At 42.7% G+C, this 19991-nt stretch overlaps 1 protein-coding gene across 13 annotated transcripts in view; it reads right to left on the bottom strand.

Moving 5' to 3' along the window:
- The window catches only part of cacna1bb (calcium channel, voltage-dependent, N type, alpha 1B subunit, b), a 210060-nt gene extending 192020 nt beyond the window's left edge, over positions 1 to 18040 (bottom strand). For all 13 annotated transcript variants that reach the window (XM_029769130.1, XM_029769129.1, XM_029769138.1 and 10 more), the window contains exons 1-3: positions 17665 to 18040; positions 15748 to 15853; positions 12781 to 12920 (exon numbers count right to left, since the gene is read on the bottom strand). In XM_029769130.1, the coding sequence (XP_029624990.1) occupies positions 12781 to 12920; positions 15748 to 15853; positions 17665 to 17936 (518 nt within the window). In that variant the 5' untranslated portion in view covers positions 17937 to 18040. The remainder of the gene's footprint in view (positions 1 to 12780; positions 12921 to 15747; positions 15854 to 17664) is intronic.
- Positions 18041 to 19991: the final 1951 nt, after the last annotated feature.

The raw sequence follows: 19991 nt of genomic DNA, 5'->3' as shown, positions 1-19991 counted from the left end.
ACTCATGATTTGACAACAAGATGTCAATCAGTCCGCCACAGGAGCCAAGACAGAGTACTCTGTCCTCCCGCCTTTCCCCGGGTGGCAGCGTTGAGCAGTCAATCCCAGACTAACAGTAGGAAGCTGTGTATGTAAGGAGGAAGTGTTTGATGAGCACCTCTCTGAGCCAGGAAGTTTCATCGCTGGATCAGAGCTCCTAACCGATTACATTGACTAGGGAGCTGTGATGATTCATCAGGCTCTGTGGCAGAGACCTCAGTGGAGATGCTGCTAATTATTCATGGCTTCCCACTGCTAACCTCTCTTCACCGATCATACCATTTTGCTTCCAAGCTGCAAATAAACACAAATACATAAGAAGGCCTATCAAGGAAGGCTTGCAAAATTATCATGTGGCTTTGAGGTCCAGACACATAGTGCTCCAGCTACTTACTCCTCCGTCTGTTCTCAAGATGGAGATATATTTTTGTTGTTTCTTTGTGTACAAATTGTCGGCAGTAAAATGTCACCCTCAAACCCCATCTGCTGTTTCTGTTGTCCAAATACATCGGAACATCGACGGTACTAAAACAATAAAAGCCTCGCGATGTGACTGGCCCGTATCTTCTATGTGTGGTACTTATCTCTCTCACAACATGTCCCTCAAAAAGCGCCACATGTGGAGGAAGTGAAACCACCAACGTTGTGAATAATGAACGCTGCAGCTAACTCCTGTTAGTGTACGCCAGCGTCCTCTTCGTTCTCACTGAGTGCCCCTCCGAAGGTGGCGGTCAACAGAACACAACCCACATCACATGGCTGTGTTGTAATGGGATGTTTGACTAGCGCTAATGGATCTCTAGAACACCATGGAAAGCCTGTAAAGGGGAGAGAAAATGTCATTTTTTTTGCGGATTGTCCCTACTCCCAAACAGCAGTGTATTGGAGAGGATGGTTTCAGAGAAAGCTTCATGTCTGCCTCCCTTCAGCTCCACAGAACAGAGGGTGAGTGAGGGGAGAGTGTTTGCTTTGTGTACTCAGAGAAAACCCTTCCTCCTCCAGTTTCCCTTCCCTTCTGTCTCATTACATCTACCAGGAGGCTGCGTCGGCACTGAAGCACTCGCCTCGTCTCGTCTCAGTGGATAAATGCTCTGTTTCTTCACCCAGAGCCCCCTATGTGTACCCTCTCTCTGTGGCATATCTGACAGGAAGAGAGACGGAGGGTGGCACTTTATAATGACACCTTGTAATAAAGCATTTGTAATGGCTTAGTAAATAGTTTATTCATCATTTATTAATCATTAGTCCCACATTTGTAAACGTTAGCGAGCTAGTTATTCACACATTTATAAAAGACTTTTAAAGTATGTAATAATGATTTATAAGATCATTAATAATATGTTTTCTTGCCCTCAGAACAGCCTTAATTCATCAGGGCATGGTCTCTACAAGGTATCGAATGCATTCCACAGGCATTCTGGCCCATGTTGACTCCAATGCTTCTCACAGTTGTGTCAAGTTGGCTGGATGTCCTTTGGGTGGTGGACCATTCTTGACACACATGGGAAACTGTTGAGCGTGAAAAACCCAGCAGCGTTGCAGTTCTTGACACAAACTGGTGCGCCTAGCACCTACTACCATACCCTGTTCAAAGACACGTACATGTTTTGTCTTGCCCATTCACCTTCTGAATGGCATACATACACAGTCCATGTCTCAATTGACAGGATTGTCTCCTCCCCTTCATCTACACTGATTGAAGGGATTTAACAAGTGACATTAATAAGGGACCATAGAATTCACCTGGATTCACCTTGTCAGTTTACGTCATGGAAAAAGTTCATGTTTTGTATACTCAGTGTATATTTAAGCAATAAGGCACAAACGGTTGTATATGGCTAATATACCATGGCAAAAAAGGCTGTTTTTATGCACAACACAAAGCGCAGTGCCTGGAAACAGCCATTAGTCGTGGTATATTGGTCATATACCACAAACCCCTGAGGTGCCTTACTGCTATTATAAATTGGTTACCAACGTAATTAGAACAAAATAAATGTTTTGTCATACCCGCGGTATACGGTCTGATATACAGTACACCGGCTTTAAGCCAATCCACATTCAGGGTTCGAACCACCCAGTTTATAATGAAAATGTTATTCCAAAACAGTCACACTGTTGTAATACTGCAATGTGTAACTTCAAACACACTCTAAGGTGAGTAAAGTTTAAAAAAATGTCTGAAAAAGCTAACATTAATGTTTCTTGGGAGTGAATTTGAAGGAATAAATATCCACGTGAGAAAAACTGACTGGTGTGGCTAGTAGGCTACATCTAGTAGGCTACATCTTGATGTCTTCACTATTATTCTACAATGTAGAAAATAGTAAAAATAAAGAAAAACCCTTGAATGAGTAGGTGTGTCCAAACTTTTGACTGGTACTGTATGTTTAACAACAGTTTTTATTACAAGGTGCTATTATTGGGGCTCCCGAGTCCCATAGGGTGGCGCGCAATTGGCCTAGGGTCGTCCGGGTTTTCCCAGGGTATGCCGTCCATTTGTTCTTAACTGACTTGCCTAGTTAAATAAAGGTTAAATAATAAAATAAAAAGTAAGTGCTACCAGAGAGGGAGACAGAGAGCGGGAGCACAAACAACATCTACAGAGTGGGGGAGAGTAAGAAAGGCTAACATGTCTGTCACAGAAGGCAAGATAAAAAGAGAGAAAATGAGATGAGGCAATAAGATTAAGGTTTGGATGAGCGAGACAAAGAGGTGATATGGGGCCAGTGTGTGCTTCTGTCTGTTCCTGCTTGTTATGCTCTTGAAATATTGTTCCCCAGCAGTGGAGACTATTGATATGGCCAGCCCTCCCTCCCTATTGGCCTTAGTCAAAAATAGTGCACTATATAGAGAATAGCGTGCCTTTTGGGAAGCAACCTTGTTATTCATGCTCTGGGGAAATAACACTGGTGTTTCTGGTGTTTTAACCTGACCCCAACAGGCTACTGGAGAAGATGATGGCTCCCTGCCCGGGAGCTGGTTCAATTCACTCCCAATAAAGGTTAGAGAGCCTCTAGATGGTTTGTGGTAATTTATCAGCTCATACTTATGTAGTGCTGTTTTGGCGTTCAACACTACAGTATGGGTATTTTTCTTCTATTAAAACCATTATGGATCGGACCCATTTTTTTAATTTTCGCCTAAAATGACATACCCAAATCGAACTGCCTGTAGCTCAGGACCTGAAGCAAGGTTATGCATATTCTTGACACCATTTGAAAGGAAACACATTGAAGTTTGTGGAAATGTTAAATTAATGTAGAAGAATATAACACATTAGATCTGGTAAAAGATAATACAATGAAAAAAACATGCGTTTTTTTGTACCATCATCTTTGAAATGCAAGAGAAAGGCCATAATGTCTAATTCCAGCCCAGGTGCAATTTAGATATTGGCCACTAGATGGCAGCAGTGTATGTGCAAAGTTTTAGACTGATCCAATGAACCATTGCATTTCTGTTCAACATTTTGTATCAAGACAGCTCAAATGTGCCTAATTGGTTTATTAATACATTTTCAAGTTCATAACTGTGCACTCTCCTCAAACAATAGCATGGTATTCTTTCACTGTAATAGCTACTGTAAATTGGACAGTGCAGTTAGATGAACAAGAATTTAAGCTTTCTGCCAATATGTCTATGTCCTGGGAAATGTTCTTGTTATTTACAACCTCATGCTAATCCCATTAGCCTACATTAGCTCAACCATCCCACGGGGGACCCAACGATCCTGTAGAGATTAATATCTTCACAGAAAATTCTGAGTGTTTACATTTCGCTCCTCTTTTACCCGACATTTAATCAATGCAGGCAAGCTTTTAGCAAGCTATTCACACTAAATCAGTTGTCCCTGCCCCTTTCCCTGCCTAGTGCTAGGCCTAACAGATGCAGCTTCAGGCTCAGCAGCCTTGTCTCCCCATCCCCATACCCCTGAACCAGCCCTACTACCAACTGAAGAAGGAGGTGAGCAGCATTGTGTTGAATGACATGTCAGTTGGCATAATTGCAGGTACTGCAATGCATTGAGGACAGGAATGTGATTCTCCAGTCAGGAAAAATCTCAATTGACACAGAGGCAGCCAACATCAGAGCTTTAAAGGAAGAGATGCAGGCTCTTAGAGATGGATGGGAGTCTCTCCTGTCTGAGGCAACGCTGATTGCTACGCAAATGGATGTTGCACCTCAATTTAGCAAGGAACACAGCCACCAGAGGAAAAGGAAGAGATTCCATGATGAGACCTCTCAAGAGGAAACAGCTCTGGACAGTACAGCAACGGTGTTTCGGGAAACACAGTGTTTTTTACTGCTATGGGCAACATCATAAGTGACTTGGACACTAGGTTCCACACCACTGCAAAAATTGTAGAATAATTTTCTGCTGTTCTGAAAGTTGGGCAGATTAGTGAGGATAAAGTCCCTTCTGTGTGTCAATCACTGATCATGAAGTGTTCCAGAGATCTTACACCTGAGTTTCAAAACGAAGTAAGACACCTGAACGCTGTACATTCGTGGCCAAAAGTTTTGAGAATGACACAAATATTAACTTTCACAAAGTCTGCTGCCTCAGTTTGTATGATGGCAATTTGCATATACTCCAGAATGTTATGAAGAGTGATCAGATGAATTGAAATTAATTGCAAAGTCCCTCTTTGCCATGCAAATGAACTGAATCCCCAAAAAACATTTCCACTGCATTTAAGCCCTGCCACAAAAGGACCAGGTGACATCATGTCAGTGTTTCTCTCGTTAACACAGGTGTGAGTGTTGACGAGGACAAGGCTGGAGATCACTCTGTCATGCTGATTGAGTTCGAATAACAGACTGGAAGCTTCAAAAGGAGGGTGGTGCTTGGAATCATTGTTCTTCCTCTGTCAGCCATGGTTACCTGCAAGGAAACACGTGCCGTCATCATTGCTTTGCACAAAAGGGCTTCACAGGCAAGGATATTGCTGCCAGTAAGATTGCACCTAAATCAACCATTTATCGGATCATCAAGATCTTCAAGGAGAGCGGTTCAATTGTTGTGAAAAAGGCAACTTCTCCCAACCATCCAGGAACAGTTTGGTGATGAACAATGCCTTTTCCAGCATGATGGAGCAGCTTGCCATAAGGCAAAGGTAATAACTAAGTGGCTCGGGGAACAAAACATCGATATTTTAGGTCCATGGCCAGGAAACTCCCCAGACCTTAATCCCATTGAGAACTTGTGGTCAATCCTCAAGAGGCGGGTGGACAAACAAAAACCCACAAATTCTGACAAACTCCAAGCATTGATTATGCAAGAAGTGTGCATTGCTTTACGTATATTTTGCACACTGCCTGCGACTGTTGCTGGTGGCGAGAGAGCTTTCAGTAAGCTAAAACTGATAAAAAAAACTATTTGAGGTCCACTATGTCCCAGGACAGGCTTTGCAGTCTTGCCATGCTGTCCATTGAAAGTCAGTTAGCTAGAAAGCTGGATTTCAAAGACTTGATCAGTGACTTTTCTAGCAAGAAGGCTCGGCACTGGGCTCTTGGTGAGTAAGGCTGAGCAAGGGCCAGTGATAACTGTTAAATGGCATGGCTATGGATATTGGATCACTACACACATGATGCCCTTTGGCTGAGAACAAGACTGAGAACAGACTGAGAACAAGATATATCTCAAAGTAATAGCTGGATTGCCATAACATTTGTTGTGCACAATCATGACCACAAGTGGAAGAAACCTATTGATTTGGTGACCACTTGACCTTTCCTCTAGCGCCACCATCAGGCCTTTTCATTTCCATTTTGAGAGCTGCTTATTTTCTAGTTGTACTAATGTATACTTAGTTCAACATTCTGCTGCGGATTGTTTTTTTATGTCATTCTATAGATGATAATGTTAATTTATTTTAATTGAAGAGGTTAATGTATATTTATTTAAGTCATATTTATTTTAAGTTATTCCTTTATGTTAAGAGAATTTTCCATTCAAGACTTTTACCATTAAAATTACATTTAGAATGTAAAAGATGTCCTTTAGCACATTTCTTATACAGGGTATCAGTCTTGCATCAAATATTGAATTCTACTGTATGCAGAATGTTGCATGCATGTCTGCACAGTGTTATGTTTTCACAGCTCACTGTCAGTAAATATTGTACAGTAAATATTGGACTACAAGAGAGTTGCAAGCCTGCAAAGGTAGAGTTATTTAAAGCTTAGAATGGTAGAGTTATTTAAAGCTTAGAATGGGTCGATTGGGTTCTGCAGGTGTGTGGTTACAGCAATTGCGCAGGGTTGGTGTGGCCTGTGTTGGTGGGGCCCAATGTGATATATTTTCATGCTGCCCAAAATCCCTGGCGGCACCCATGGATGTAGGGTTAGAGATGTGAAGACAGAGAGAGGATGGAAGAAGATTTAACACCATGTAAAGAAAGAGATTGTGTCTCCATTGAGACGTGCCGCCACACAGCCAGGGGGAATATGACTAAGCCTAGGAGGAGCGAGGGTACACTCACACAACTCTCATGTGCAGAGTACAAAGCCACTCATCAAAGCCAGGGTGCGGAAATAAGCCTCCTATCTGTACATTTCAAATCGTCTTTTGATGCCCTTACCAGGACGGATGACACAGAGACTATCGTTTTACCATCACTTTCCATCAGGCAGTGACAGGGCAGCATGCCCATTTTAAACGACACCATATGGTCCGTTCATACAGTCATGTCTAACATGCTGACCAAACTGCACATCCGCGTGCACGTTGATTTTATTCACCCACACCAGAAGCGATCAGGACACGCAGGTTGAAATATCAAAACAAACTCTGAACCAATTATATTAATTTGGGGACAGGTCAAAAAGCATTAAACATTTATGGCAATTTAGCTAGCTAGCTTGCTGTTGCTAGCTAATTTATCCTGGTATATAAACAGTGGCTTGTTATTTTACCTGAAATGCACAAGGTCCTCTACTCCGACAATTAATCCACAGGTAAAATGGTCAACCGAGTTTGTTTCTCGACATCTCTCCTCCTTCCTTAAGGCTTCTTTTTCTTCTTTGGACTTCATATGGCGTTTGGCAACCAACTTCACAGCATGACTACAACCTTCCTGAGTGTGGACCTAAGTTCATCTTTCAATCGCCCACTTGGGTATATGCTCCTAAAAACCAAAGAGGAGATGGGAGAGGCAGGATTTGCAGCGTTGAGCGTCACAAATTGAATCCATTTATATTTTAGTGCCTGGCCACACAGACGCTCGCTGAGGCGGCGCGAGCAGTGTGGGTGCAATGATTGAATAACATGTATGTGTACATTTACTTTGCAACGCTCACACACGCGACGCAAGCGGTTTGGTCAGCATGTTATTCAGCAGAGCACCACCCCATACATACGTATTTGTATTCTGTTTCTCCCTCACACACATAAAACCAGCTCCAAATAATCTCATGCACACCTGTAAAGCTTCTGAGTGCAAAACTGTAGACAGACATCCAGCAGACAGACAGCAACAGTAGTTTGGCAGAGGTTCAAAGGGACGATTCATTGATGCTATTAGGGGGCCGAAACAGGCAGGAGTGACCCAACCACACTTCTCTCTACTGACACTCTGAAGCCCATGATTGTTGGTCCATATTACATGAAAAGACAAATGAAAGGGCAAAGGATAGAAGGCACTACTTTGAAGTCAGCAAGGACCATCTCATTTTCATAACATTCAGAGGCCTGACATGGAACATCAAGCCCAAACACAGATAACAACAAACAACACTCCTGCCAATGTTTTGTCTGCAGGTCACTTTAAGTTTACAGTTAGCTTGAGAGGGAAGGCTTTGACCTCACCGCGAGAGCCTTTGATTGTGGTTGCCATGCAGGTTTCTAAGGGCTGTAAAAGGCCAACTGAGGCCATGATCAATAAAAGCGATGCCTGCCTGTCTCAGAGAATGGACAAGCAGAGGAGCTGACGCTCTGACCACAGGAGCACAGTGGAGCACAGACCTGGCGAGCACTCAGAAGGAAACAAAACACAGCTCATTATAGATCCCACGGTCGACACACAATATACAGTGCACATGCCTTACATCGTGACATCGCCTGTGGATGGCCAAATGGGTTGATTAAAAGCTAGCTATCAATCAAATGCATGGGCTTTTCATCGAGCTTTTCATCAAGCTTCAGCACGTAAGTGATTCATTACCCTGTTATAGGTCCAATAGACCAAGGAGCCTTTTCAATCAAAACAGGTAACCAGGTTTCTAGATCAAGTAAATAATTAGATTTTCCCGTGCAGTGGGTCTAAAAAAATCCACTGTAATTTATTTGGTCGGGTACCTGAAACAAAACATCCAGTCTTGCAGCGCCAGAAGATTTGTACTCCTCTCTGAAAATGTGGTTCGAGTTTAATTGAATGGAGTCCGTGAATTTGACAGGAGTAAACACACTGCTGCCACCAGTGGTTTAAAGCAAGAAAAGGCCCAGTGCTATTCTTCATCATGTCATGGACACTCTCAGAGAAAGTTGGCTGCTTTGGCTTCAGGTCAGTTCTCTCAGTTCTCTGTGTTCTGGGCTCAGTACACTATTGATTGGGCCTGTGGCACCCAGGGCAGATTTATTGTCTTATTAGCAGGGGCTAATGCCTGATCAGGACAGATTAAAAGGTCTACCACTGCCCCAAGGACCACAATCATTTAGGAATTAGCTATTTAATTAGGAGCTGAAGACTATATCGACAAGAGTTATCCCAAGGTTACAGCCATGTGGGTGGCTAAGCTAGCACGGAGGAGGACAGCGATTTCACAATTGTTCACAGCATATACTGTGAAATATATACTATATTTGAATGGTTAAAATATACATGGAAAAACTAACATGCATGTTATTGTAACGCCAATTTACCATGTACAGTCAGGGTGGGCAGGGCAGCAGTGCTTACCCTGTGTTAATCGAACAATTGCATCAAAACCTTAGGAAAGGCGCCAGGGTATTCATGCCGATCTTTCCATCCATTAAAAGCCATTCAAATCCTTGACGTGAGAGGCCTTATCTGACTCCAGTCACTGTTAATGGGCAGGATCAACATATGCATAGCTGCTTTGCCTAGCTTGAAGTAGCTTCTTTCGAGACAATTTCATATTTTGTGCATGCGTATTGCCTAAGCATGTTGCGTGGCTATTGTTGGGGTAAGCTGTGTACAGGCAACCGCCATGGCACCCTCTCATTCACTGCTAACTGTCGGGCAGGTGAACAGAGTGAGTACTGGACTGTCCACTTGTCTGGAACGTCATTACCAATTAATATACAAAAACATTATTCCATGTCATAGACCGATCAGGGAAATCCAGGTGAAAGCTTTGATCCCTTAATGATGTCACTTGTTAAATCCACTTCAATCAGTGTATATGAAGGGGAAGAGACAGTTAAAGAAGGATTTTTAAGCCTTGAGACAATTGAGACGTGGATTGTGTATGTGTGCCATTCAGAAGGTGAAGGGGCAAGACAAAATATTGAAGTGCCTTTGAACGGGGTATAGTAGTAGGTGCCAGGCGCAGCAGTTTGTGGCAAGAACTACAACACTGCTGGATTTTACACACAACAGTTTCCCGTGTATTTCAAGAATGGTCCACCATCTAAAGGACATCCAGCCAACTTGACAGAACTGTGGGAAGCATTGGAGTCAACATGGGCCAGCATCCCCGTGGAATGCTTTCAACACCTTGTAGGGTCCATGCCTTGACAAATTGAGGCGGTTCTGAGGGCAAAAGTAACTCAATATTTGGAAGGTGTTCCTAATGTTTGGTATACTCAGTGTATATCTTGCTAGATATAAAGTGTAATGTTGTGTTTGCTATTTAGTTGTAAATATGTATGGGAGTGTTATAGCTACTATGGATTAATTGTTTTGATTGTTGCTAGCCGTGCATTGATTTGTTTAATTTCAATATAAGACATTTGTCATGTCTACTCCCGCTCCCTCTCTCTGTCGTTCGACGTCGCAGGTTTACTGACCACTGGTCCTGGCCATCATCATTACGTGCACCTGCGCCTCATTATGAGGCACACCTGGACTCCATCACTTCACTAATTACCTCCCCTATATCTGTTACTCCCTTAGTTCCATTCCCCAGGCAGTATTGACTATGTGTTTCATGTGCAGACGCTACTCTTGGTTTGTTTCGTTCCGTGTTTCTTGTACTATTCAACTCACCACCTGCTTTCCAACTCCCAACGTCCCCGTTACAACGTTGCTTCACTATTAAGTTGTAACTAGCTATAACTATATGTATCCTTGATGTTGTGTTATATTTCTGATTAGCTAGCCAGCTACTTCACGTCACACTAGACAATAGTGTACGGAATAGCCATGATCAACTGTAAGAATTGTAAATCCATTGTGAAAGGCTATGGAGTTTGTGTTGTGAATTATTCGGATGAAATGTGTCCATATATTGGTCTTTTAGTGCCACCTATCAGTTGTTACTGTGGACGCTACATCGGTCTATGGCTGAGCTTAGTTGAACAGTGTCATTTGGGGAAAATTGTTTGTTGTAGCCTATGTCACTCTGGTCGTTGGAGCTATCTATTGTATGGTGAACTTGGGCTTCATCGAGGTTTGTTTGTGAGTAAATCTGGCTTTGATAATAGCCCGTGCTTACCCAGCCACCGACCTTACCGCACGTTACTGGACAAGCATAACTGCTAGACAAAGTCTAGTTCATTGTGCACATCAGCACAGCCATGGGAACCGCATATGGAGATACAGCACACAAAATATAATGAATAATGCTAAGTAACTGCATAGGACCATATGAACTAATATGTATCTTGCAAAACACAGCTTTAATGACAATAATGAGGTCTAGTTGTCTGATTGTAATGTAATAGCTGTACTATCTAATCTGAGGGAGGGTAGTCAAACCTCCTCTATCACATCCTTGCATCAGCTTCACCTCTTCATCACTCATTATGATCACTCACCTTACCCTCTTTAAATGCTCAATTTAACCAAAAGGATGAAAAATTATAAACTGGCCTGTGATCAGTGCTTGTAAATATGTATGTGAGTGTTTTTAGCTACTATGAGTGTTAAGCCAAGTTAAAACCACTCTGCCTCAGGGCTGAGCCTCAGACCTCTCTGTCTGGGGTCCTTTCCTCTCTTCTCCTCTCCACTTCTCCTCTCTTCCCCTCTCCACTTCTCTCGTATCAACTCTTCTCTCCCACTCATACTGTACCTTCCTGTCCTCCCCTCTCCTCCCCACCTCACAACCCTCCTCTCCTCTCGTATCAACTCCTCTTTGCTCCCCTCTTCTCCTCTCCTCCTCATCCCACTTATATCTTCCTCTCCTCTCTAATCCTCTTCGCTCCCCTCTTCTATCCTCCCGATCTTACTCCTATCTTCCTCTCCTCTCTATCCCACTCATCCCTTTGTTCTCCTCCCCACTCTTCTCTTCCTCTTGTGGAATAATCTTCCAAATTCTCTTCAATGGGATATTGTGGTGCCTCTAGGGCAATTCAGACTGCTGATTTAGGACCTTATTACGGTTTTGTATTTCTGTTTTGCATTTCTTATTTGTATTTGATGTACATATTTTTGTAATTAGAGGGCTGATCTGTAAAAGAGACATTGGTCTCAGAATGACTCCCTGTCGAAATAAACAAAAACATTATTTTTTTAAGTATCCCCCATTCCCCTCTCTGGTCTGTGCCAGTGTCTGAACACCAACAGGGAATACATCATAATTGAAGCGAGATCAGAGCTGGAGGGCCCACCGCAGATATGACATTTCATACAGAAATAAAATAAAGTAGTGCGACTGATAACACAGCTGATGTTACGACTTAGGAGAGGTGCGTGTGTAGGGGAGGGTGACACGTAGAAGACTACATCAACAGCCTCCCTCCCTCCCTCCATTCCTTCCCGGCTTCAGTATCCAGCTTGATTTATTTGTTTAGTGACTTTCCGGAATGGCCATTATTTCCACCATAAATCCCATCCAGACTCCTTCTAACACCAAGCTGACACAATATCTTGTCGCTTACAAAGCAAAGGAACAGTTACTACCGGTTAAGAGCAACACTGGCTCCCTACAGCAGTGGAGTGTGATACAATTCTTCTAGGTGATTATATGGTGTTGGTACTACACCACTGCTCCACATAGCCAGTCCTACCCTCTCACCCGTCTGGGGTGGCTCAATCAGAGATAGAGCCATTACTGCTCTCCAGAGCCCTCTGTCTGGCTGGTAGTCTCCATACTAGCCAGGCATTCTCTCTCAGGCCAGCCAGACTAAGAGCTGCCCGCAGACTTTGAATTTATGGTACTTAGAGCATCCATCCAAAACTGTGGAACAATGACCCAGTAAAAATGGTGCTGTATCACTGAAGTTGTACTCATTTACACCTTTGGCCAAGTTAGCCTATTACCTCTAAGCATCCACGGAGCCTTAGCAACAGAAAAAGGAGAACCAAAACAGATATTCAAAATGTCAAAAAAGACTGTGATACCTGATTTAGGAAGCAACTATTGCATTGTTACAACAAAATTCTTATTTTTTATTTGAAAGTCACTTTCGTTTGCTTTGCTATCCTTTGTAGGATTGTGAAAGCCAATTCCGGCCAATTGGAGCAATAAGGAACGCACCCCATACACATCCATAAAACAGACACACACAAGCATTCACATGAACAAAACATGTCTTTCTTTCGTCCATCCCATCCCATCCCATCTACACACACACACACACACACACCCACACCCAGCAGGCCGAGAACTCACCCAGTGAGGACGACCACAAAGTCCATTACGTTCCAGCCGTTGCGGAGGTATGAGCCTTTGTGGAATGCAAAGCCCAAGGCGATGATCTTAATGCCGCCCTCGAAACAGAATATTCCAATAAAGTAGGGCTCTGTGTCATCCTGCAGAGAGAGAGAGGGAACAAGGGAGAGAGAACTTTTTGTTAGAGGTAAGAAAGAGGTTAATGAAGCATGGCAGAAGAGAGAGGGAGAAGAGATTGAAAGAGAAGAAAAGGGGATGGTTGCCTTCACTTTTCTATCCAGCATCCAGAGAATGGGTCAAGGAATAGAACCCTCTCTTGGTGGATGAAAAGCGGAGGAAGAAAGAGGGGGGATGAAATATAGCCTACACAAGAAGATCAACAGTAATCTTGGACATCATTTTTTATCAGTGTGATTTACACATTCATCATAAGACATCATTTACTTAAGATAATAGCTTACATTTTACTGTTAACAAATCTTACTAATTGATAGCAAATAAGTATGATTAAAATTAATAAATACAGTATAATTTGATGAGGCTTTTTGGTCTCCAAAAGGCATCTAACGAAACATTCAAAACATGAACAAACCATTTTAATGGTATGAAGATCTTAAAAGTAACTGCCCAGTGTTTCCAGATGTATAACCTATAACCTATAATTACTTACACGATATGAGTGAAATAGTTTTCCTTCCAAAAAAATGTAATAAGTAACTTAAAAAGCAACTTTTCTGTGTTGAAATGGTGTGGGCGTACCCCAACAACAGAATAGTGTGAATAGAATACTGGTCATTAAAAATATTCATGCAAGTAGACCACTGATTGGCCAGCTCATCCTCCTCATGGAGGAGACGTCATGTTCAACGAGGAAATAGCAAGCATTTTTTAAATGATCTGTTTGAGATACAAGTTTGAGGTGTTTTTTTAAAGTGTTTTTTTCTCCAATTTATGCTTTGTCCACAAATATGAGTAAGGACAAGTCAACAGCATTATTTGTATATGAGTTAACAGAATATGAACTTTTAAAAGTACGATTTTCACTGGGCAAAAAAACGATTTGCAGCTAGGATGACTCTTGCTCTTGTTCAAAGCAGTGCTGGATCAGGCACGTATGACTTGACACTTTTTCATTCCCTTCCATTAATAACATGTCAGTGGAGGCCTGAGGCGCTGCTACACACACAGGCACTAGCAGAGGATATCTCACGACTTACACTAACCTCCCTCCCTCACTCTCTTTCTTTCCCTTTCTCTTTTTCCACAGCTCCACGACCTCAACCACCAACCCAGGATTCCCAACGCAAATAATCACGAGTTTGACAGGCTTGAGAACAGCGTAAAAGGGCATGTGACCTTTTCACTAGCTCTAAGGTAAGATCTAACAACAATGAACAACAAGTAAAATAATATACCTGTTTGATTTGTCACTGTAACAGGAAATGGAAGCGAGTCTGGGCTTCCTGCTGTCTATCAATACCACAGAGTACTGATGCTCTCAGAGCTTTAATGTAAGGAAAGACACTAATGACAAGCATTGAGACTGACATCTTTGCATCTCTGTCTGTTATAAAAAAAAAAGATAGCAGACAAAACAATGCCACGCCAAGCCTTACATGATGGCTGGAGGGGTCCATCCATAAATGCATGATGTTTTACAGTAGACTGTGTTAACATCTATAATGTATAGATGTAAAATATTCATGAACAATGAACACTCCATCTACAGTACATGGCTCTGAAGGGGCAGAGGGGAAACCACATGGGACCACAAGGATAAAGCTCTGCGATGGATCTGAAGAACAAGGCCTGATGTTCTATTATCAGGAGCTCCACTTAACTGACACGCCACAGTCTATTCATCACTATATTCAGCCTGGACCATAAATAGCCGATTGTTTTTTGTAATTACAAGGAAGCTTGTATTACATGCTCCTACTTGGAGAGGAAGTGGGAGGAAGGAGGGGAATGTTATCTCTTTTTTCTCTCTCTACTAACACTAATCACTTTCTCAGGTGTCGAGTAACTTTTTGATTTTTTTATGATGTTGCATCACAATTACGGAGATAACAGGAGCAGGTGGCTGCATTTGAGGGTCATTAACTTTATTTCGGCAAGCTGTTGCAGCAGTGCCTTTATTGCATTTTCCTCCATTCTAAAGAAGACTCCCAGGAGTCACAACATCTTTAACACCACATCTGTGTGTGCAAAATGCTGAACAATGTCATGTTATTTTAGAGAAGCAGTGTCACAATCCTCCCATGGCCGCGCGCAGCCTCTCCCGGCTTCAATCTTTCACAGCTTAAAGGGAGAACAGCAATGGTTAAACGACTCGACTCGACTGGCTGAGTTCAAACAGGGGTTTAAGCTATATGTGTGCGAGCAGGCAGGGGAACAGAGGGCCTGGGGAGGGAAAGGGGGGATCAAAGCCACTCAGTGTGAGGCTCGGCTGACTTACAGAATGAGAGCGGAGAGGAGAGGGAGACACGCATCGCCATGATCCAAGGCACTAATGAGGAGGGGTGCTGCTCTCCCATGGACTGGAGGTGCGGGTGGCCCATCTGCCTGGCAGTGTGTCTGGTACTCAGGGCCCTCTGACTGGGAGGAGGAGGTTAGGGATGACTGGGCTCCCTCATCACTGAGCTCTATTCGTGGAAGACTATAAATGAGCAACGGCTCTGAGCGAATTCTCTGTTTTGCTGTCTGACTACCTCTTTCCCTCTTGAAAATCACCTAAATAACAAAGTAACATTCTACACTTGTACAGCAAACAAACAAAAGACAATACTGTATAAGTATATTAATCAGAGAACTAAGTAAAGGCAGAGAAAGTGTGAAAGGAATAGGTTAAATTCCAAATAGCACCCTATTCCCTATTTAGCGCAGTACTTTTGACCACTGCAATAGGGTGCCATTTGGGAAGTAGCCCTAGTTCTCATCCAAAGGGAGGAGTGTTGAGACTCTTACCAGGCGTTCTGACATGGGTGTCTTGTCACTGGCTGGTAGGTGCTGCTCCAGGGCCAGTACGATGCAGTTGGCGATGATGGTGGCCAGGATTAAGTACTCAAACGGAGTGTGCAGGTTAAGGAACATAAGCCACGATAGAGAATTTCATGCACAATAAAAAACACTTAACTCCAACGTGTAAGTATCTTAGTCTTAACCCATGGTGGTAAAACATATATCTATTATTGAAGAATAATTTAGATTTTAAAAAGACATGCAAATACCCAGACTGTGTAAAAGGCTGGTGAGAATTGAGGGTTTAGGTGTGCAGAATGAGCATGGATTAATTGTGCCACTGCCACCACCTGAAATCACCCATATTCAGCTTTTAGGAACTTACTGGCTGATTGAATTCATTTAACCAATGAATGACATTGCCTGAACAGGAGTCCAATAGACAGAAATGTTTCTGAATGCTGTGTGACTTAGACATGGTTAGAAATACAAGATGGTAGGCTAATCCCACAGCTATACTTGGGTTACAACATCTTTCCAGTTGGGTGACCATTTCAATCCGTTTTTTATGGTTTATTCATTATACAATCCATGTTCGTGTCATTCACCGCTGGGGAGGCCTTTGTGGAATAGCCAGTCGTGGATGAGTGGGGAGGTTTTACTGGCGCCATCGACCAATCAATCTAGAATCGTTTGCTCAGGGGTGCCAGGAGCCTGAACACCGCACATTGCCCCTCGCAAAAGCCCAAGAAACATTGCACTGCCAATACCTCGTATGAGTGGACAAATAGGAAAAGTCACAGGGGAATCTGCCCTTTAGTTGAGCGAATGTGTTTTACCACAATAACGTATTGTGGTTTTGCCCTCTTTACTCATTTCATTCCTTTATTCATTGCCTTGGCGTTTATTTCAACTTATTGAGGGCACAGATACATTGACAACCATTGTTATTATATTGCATTTTGGAGAGTTCTGTTCTCACTGACGCCTACACAACAGATCCATCTGTCTGTTTGCGTTTGTCATGCGCCCTCCGGCTCTCTCCAGCCCTCGCGGTTTGTGGTTGAGGGTGATGTGGCGGGGTGAGCGTGGGCAAGTTCAGGACCATGGAGAAGGCCCGAGCAGCTCCGAATCAAGACGAGGCGTTTTACAAGCGCAGAGCCAGCGGTCTCCTTTCCAACTCACTGAGCACTCACCTTACCATGGAAACGGACCCATCTGAACAGCAACAGTTGAAACGACACTGCTATAACACACAAATAGGCAATGTGCAAACGAGATTATATAGAAATAAAAGACAGAGATGGGGAATTAGAAACGAACTCTAGCAAGCAAGCGCAGAAAGAACGAAAAATCTACAATTTGTAGACGTTAATCTCGCACTTAGAAACGGAAAACGAAATATAGTGAGTATGATTGTTGACACGTTGGCAATTGCTGATCACAACCAAACCTTTTTGGAGGTGACAGGCCGTCGTGCACAATTCGTGAATGTTTAGCCTACATGGTACCTACAGACATCTTTCCATTAAGTCCTTGAACTGTATCCAAACACTATCGTTAGAGGAAAAGCCTTTATCGTGTCCAGCTAGTAGGAACGCTAAGCGACAGGTGGACGAGGGGTTACACAAGGTTAACGAGCTAATCATCTCCACCAGAATAGACATCGGCCTACTTCCTATGGAATAATCGACTTTTTGAGTTCACTGACAGGTGCACTTTGAAATGGTGACAAAGGCCATTTATTTTTTGGGGGAGTCATTTTCAATCAAATCTTTAAATACAAGGCATGCTCTACTCCCTTTGTCATGTTTCTGAATACAAATCTACCAGTGTGTTTGTCAAACAAGGACAGATATGTAAAACAAACATCAATGCAATGTGATGACAGCTGTTTTACCTATGGGGGTTTGGAAAGGATATGGCCACTCGGTTATTCGCTTAGCATATTTCCTAATGAGATTGTCCTCTCGAAAGATGAACAAGGATCGGTTGACAGTGAAGCAGTTCTGTTTGACTGGGTTAGGGTTGTATATGGCCATTGTCCTGGCTCTCTGAGCCATCGACTGCTTGTACATCCTTTGGCCGCCTGGAGGACCACCTGCTCGGGCGCCCCCTCTGCCTGCGCCCGGCGCACCTCTGCCTCCTCCTCCAGCTCCATAGCGGGTGGGTAGATCTTCTGCGAAGCGAGCCATTCTGGAAACCCACAGATCCAACAATGAAAATCCAAACTGTTGTCAGTGGAAATGGAGGGGAGAACCATCACAACAAACACACTTAGCCAGACCACAGCTTTGCATTTGTGTGTATGGTGCGTTGTGTTTTGAGAAAATAAATCGATTTTCTTTGGGTAAATCCTTTCCTTTTTGTCCTTTCCATTCACTGAATACTCAAAGAAATTCTACAATTAAAAAAACAAAGTTTGGATTCAAGCGCAATGTGTGCACGAAGCACTTCAACCTATCGAATAAAAAATGATTCAATTAATTCCAATTATCTGATTAATTCCACATATTACATCCATATCTGCCGGCACCGCGTAAATGGATCATGCAGCCACGACAGGAAAAATATCTAAACGAAACACACGCGCGTCTTTTTTTCAGTATTGGCAACATCTTGTCAATGTTGAAACAAACACCAGTTGAAAGACCCGCAGAAAATGTAGTGTTTGTCTCCAGAATAAAAGAAGAACACAGAAAATCGCTCTGTTTCGTCTGCCCGTGTAAAGGATCGATTCAAATAACAAAACAATAAACCAATCCGGGATTGTGTCCTCCCGATCCCCACCTGATAGCTCGCTGTGTAAAACGTAACAAATCCAGTGGGCACTGGTCCCTAACAATCAGCGCATGTGACAAAAATGAGCCTATCGGCAACTCGACCTGCTCAGGAGCGCATCGCGGATTGAGTGACAGATAAGATACATTTTCTAAGAATTATTCAGCAAGGACGCACCGAACAATAGCTATATTGTAATGTATTCGATTAAACATTACATTAAACACGTATAATACATGAAGAGGTGGTGAGGCCAAACGCGCTAAACTACTAAAGTCATAGATATGTTTGTTCCATTGTTGTGTTGTGTAGATGGCAGTGTTGGAGAAGCTAACGTTACCTTGAAAACATAGCTCACAAAGCTACCAATTACTGAACACTGGAAGTTAAACTGCACCAAAGCTATATCCTTCACTACATCCAAAATACTTCGTGAAAAATGTTCATATGTAAATCTAAAATGGCATACACTACAAATTGACAGGTTAGATCACTCTGGGGTCCTACGTTAACATGGTGTGTAATTTAACCTATTACACAAAACGATGTTTCAAGTGAGAATTAGGCAGGCACGTCTGATACAGAAAAATAACTACCACCAAGCTACATCAAGTTAAGTTAAGTTAAGTTAGTTGAACTTCATGTAGTTCAAAACTCCTAACACTGGTAGATGGGAGAGAATACTGTTCTAGAGCTTGTAATAAAAATACTCCACATTCTATAGGCAGCTGTTCATCAAATCACATTATCTATAAGGATACTTAGTGTACCCAATGGATTTGATTGAAATCATAAGGAGGGGTCTGTGGTTAACCAAGATCACATGCTTTGAGATTGGTTGCATCATGTACATAATTTTTTTGAAAGCTAACGAATGCAATGTATTTGAATTTATTCTGGTAAAAAAAAAATATCTATGTAAAATATATGAAACTATACTGGCTACAGACAAGAGGGCATGCACCTCTGATAGGCTACAGCGCAAATAGTGTCAAAGAGGCTCTGTGTCAATTATGGTAAATGCAGAGTCGTCTGATGCTCACATCAGAGCAGAGAGCATCTGTATATATATTTGAGCTATTTATCACTGACTCACATCAAACTAAATTATGAGCCTCCCCCAACAGCCCACTAATGAATGTATTCCCTGGGAAGTCATCCTGTGTTTCCCAACTAGGGACTGTGGGTGGGATGGTAGTGGTCTGGAGGGTCTTTCTGTGCAGCCATGGTCGGTCTGTCCCCCTGAGCAAAAGACTGTTTGCGTTGCTTGGATGCCCCCTGGTTAAGGAGATTATCTCTCTCCGAGTGGCTTGCAGTGACTGTGTGCTGGCTTGGCATCACCCTGATTTACCATCCTCAAAGACCTCTGGAATTCAGGTTTTCATAGCCTATATTTCATTTGTGCTTAATTGACCTGCTATACGATAACTATAAGGATAATAATTTGGTGGGTGCTTATACTTGTCCTA

Source organism: Salmo trutta, chromosome 12, assembly GCF_901001165.1.
Source record: "Salmo trutta chromosome 12, fSalTru1.1, whole genome shotgun sequence".
NCBI classification, from domain to species: Eukaryota; Metazoa; Chordata; class Actinopteri; order Salmoniformes; family Salmonidae; genus Salmo; species Salmo trutta.
This window is presented reverse-complemented; position numbering and strand designations above follow the sequence as displayed.